The sequence below is a fragment of the Petaurus breviceps genome, unplaced genomic scaffold, assembly GCF_028583685.1.
Source record: "Petaurus breviceps papuanus isolate PSGF00001 unplaced genomic scaffold, PetGlider_PUasm1.0 577, whole genome shotgun sequence".
In the NCBI taxonomy this organism is placed as follows: domain Eukaryota; kingdom Metazoa; phylum Chordata; class Mammalia; order Diprotodontia; family Petauridae; genus Petaurus; species Petaurus breviceps.
Genome location: NW_027186389.1, coordinates 1523018 through 1524632, shown reverse-complemented (window position 1 = coordinate 1524632; position 1615 = coordinate 1523018). Strand labels below are relative to the sequence as shown.

General features: G+C 66.5%; 2 protein-coding genes across 2 annotated transcripts in view; both read left to right on the top strand.

Annotated features, from left to right (window-relative positions):
• Positions 1-1615, top strand: part of SULT2B1 (sulfotransferase family 2B member 1) — a 125706-nt gene that overhangs the window by 58864 nt on the left and 65227 nt on the right. The window lies entirely within an intron of this gene.
• The window catches only part of KCNJ14 (potassium inwardly rectifying channel subfamily J member 14), a 2351-nt gene continuing 1112 nt past the window's right edge, over positions 377-1615 (top strand). The window contains exon 1 of the mRNA XM_069103431.1: positions 377-1087. Coding sequence (XP_068959532.1) covers positions 377-1087 — 711 coding nt within the window. The remainder of the gene's footprint in view (positions 1088-1615) is intronic.

Genomic DNA, 1615 nt, shown 5'->3' with positions numbered 1-1615 from the left:
TCTCTCTGCTATCTCTGGGCTGTCTCTCTTCGAATCTCTGTCTCTGACCGTCTCTGCCTTGCCATGGGGTGGGGGCCGGGGGGGAGGCTGGGGGGCAGGGCTACCTGTCCCCAGATTAGACATTGACTTTGACATGAAATTGTCATCCCCTAAGCCGAGACTCGGCTGAATATGGAAACATAAGCTGCTCCTGCTGGGGGAGGGGGGGAGAAGAGGGAGCTGCCCTGGCCTGGCACCACGTGGCAGCCTGGCCTGGGCCCCCAGCCCTCCGTGTCCAGCGCCAGCCTGTGAGAGCCCCCCGGGGTCATGGGAGTGGGGAACCGTCCCCTTCATCCCCCTCGTTCGCCCACAGGTGCCCTACCACCTGCTAGCCCCCATGGGCGTGTCCCGCGTCCTGCGGCGCCTGAGCGGCGTCCCCTCCTCGGCAGAGGAGGACCCCGGTGAGGGAGGCGGCTTGGCCGCCTGCCGCAATGGGCGATCCCCGGGGGGCGCAGAAGCCGGCCTGGGCCCCCGGCGCCGGGGCCGCTTCGTTAAGAAGGACGGCCACTGCAACGTGCGTTTCGTCCACCTGGGGGAGCACGGGGCGCGCTACCTCAGCGACCTGTTCACCACCTGCGTGGACGTGCGCTGGCGCTGGATGTGTCTCTTCTTCTCCTGCTCTTTCGTGGCCTCCTGGCTCCTCTTCGGCCTGGCCTTCTGGCTCATCGCTTCCCTGCACGGGGACCTGGCCGCGCCGCCGCCACCCGCGCCCTGCTTCTCCCAGGTGGGCAGCTTCTTGGCCGCCTTCCTCTTCGCGCTGGAGACGCAGACGTCCATCGGCTACGGGGTGCGCAGCGTGACGGAGGAGTGCCCGGCCGCCGTGGTGGCCGTGGTCCTGCAGTGCATAGCGGGCTGCGTGCTGGACGCCTTTGTGGTGGGGGCCATCATGGCCAAGATCGCCAAGCCCAAGAAGCGCAACGAGACGCTGGTGTTCAGCGAGAATGCTGTGGTGGCGCTGCGGGACCACCGCCTCTGCCTCATGTGGCGCGTGGGCAACCTGCGCCGAAGCCACCTGGTAGAGGCCCACGTCCGAGCCCAACTGCTCCAGGTGAGTCCTCCGAAGGGCACAGGAGCGATGGCGCCCCACATACCGGCTGCCCGCGACCTTGGGTTGGAGCGCCAGGAAGCTAGGAAGCCACAATGCCCAGCAGCCCTTGGGTTTGGGGCTGGAGACCCAGGAGCTTCTGGGTGGGTGCACAGCCCCCAGCAGCCTCTGGGGCAAGGAGGACATTCCCCGCTCTTAGTCTGTGGACAGCAGCACCTCCAGCACTCCTGGGAAGCAGGAGCTCCCTGACCCCCACCCAGTCTGGAGGAGAGGAGTGCCCATGAGAAGGGAGCTCATGGGAACTGTGGCTTCCAGAGGCTCAGTAAAGGTTAGCTGGCTGGAGGCTGACCCTCACAGAGCCCTGGGTGGTGGTGTCTTGTTCTTGGAGATTCCCATCCTGTAGATTGCCCCCCCCCCCACTTTTCTCCCCACCCACACCTCCTTGTGGTGTGAGATGCCCACGCCCACCCCACACCCCGCCGTCAAATACCCAGCCCCACACCCTCCAACCCCCACCCAGCCCCCAACCAC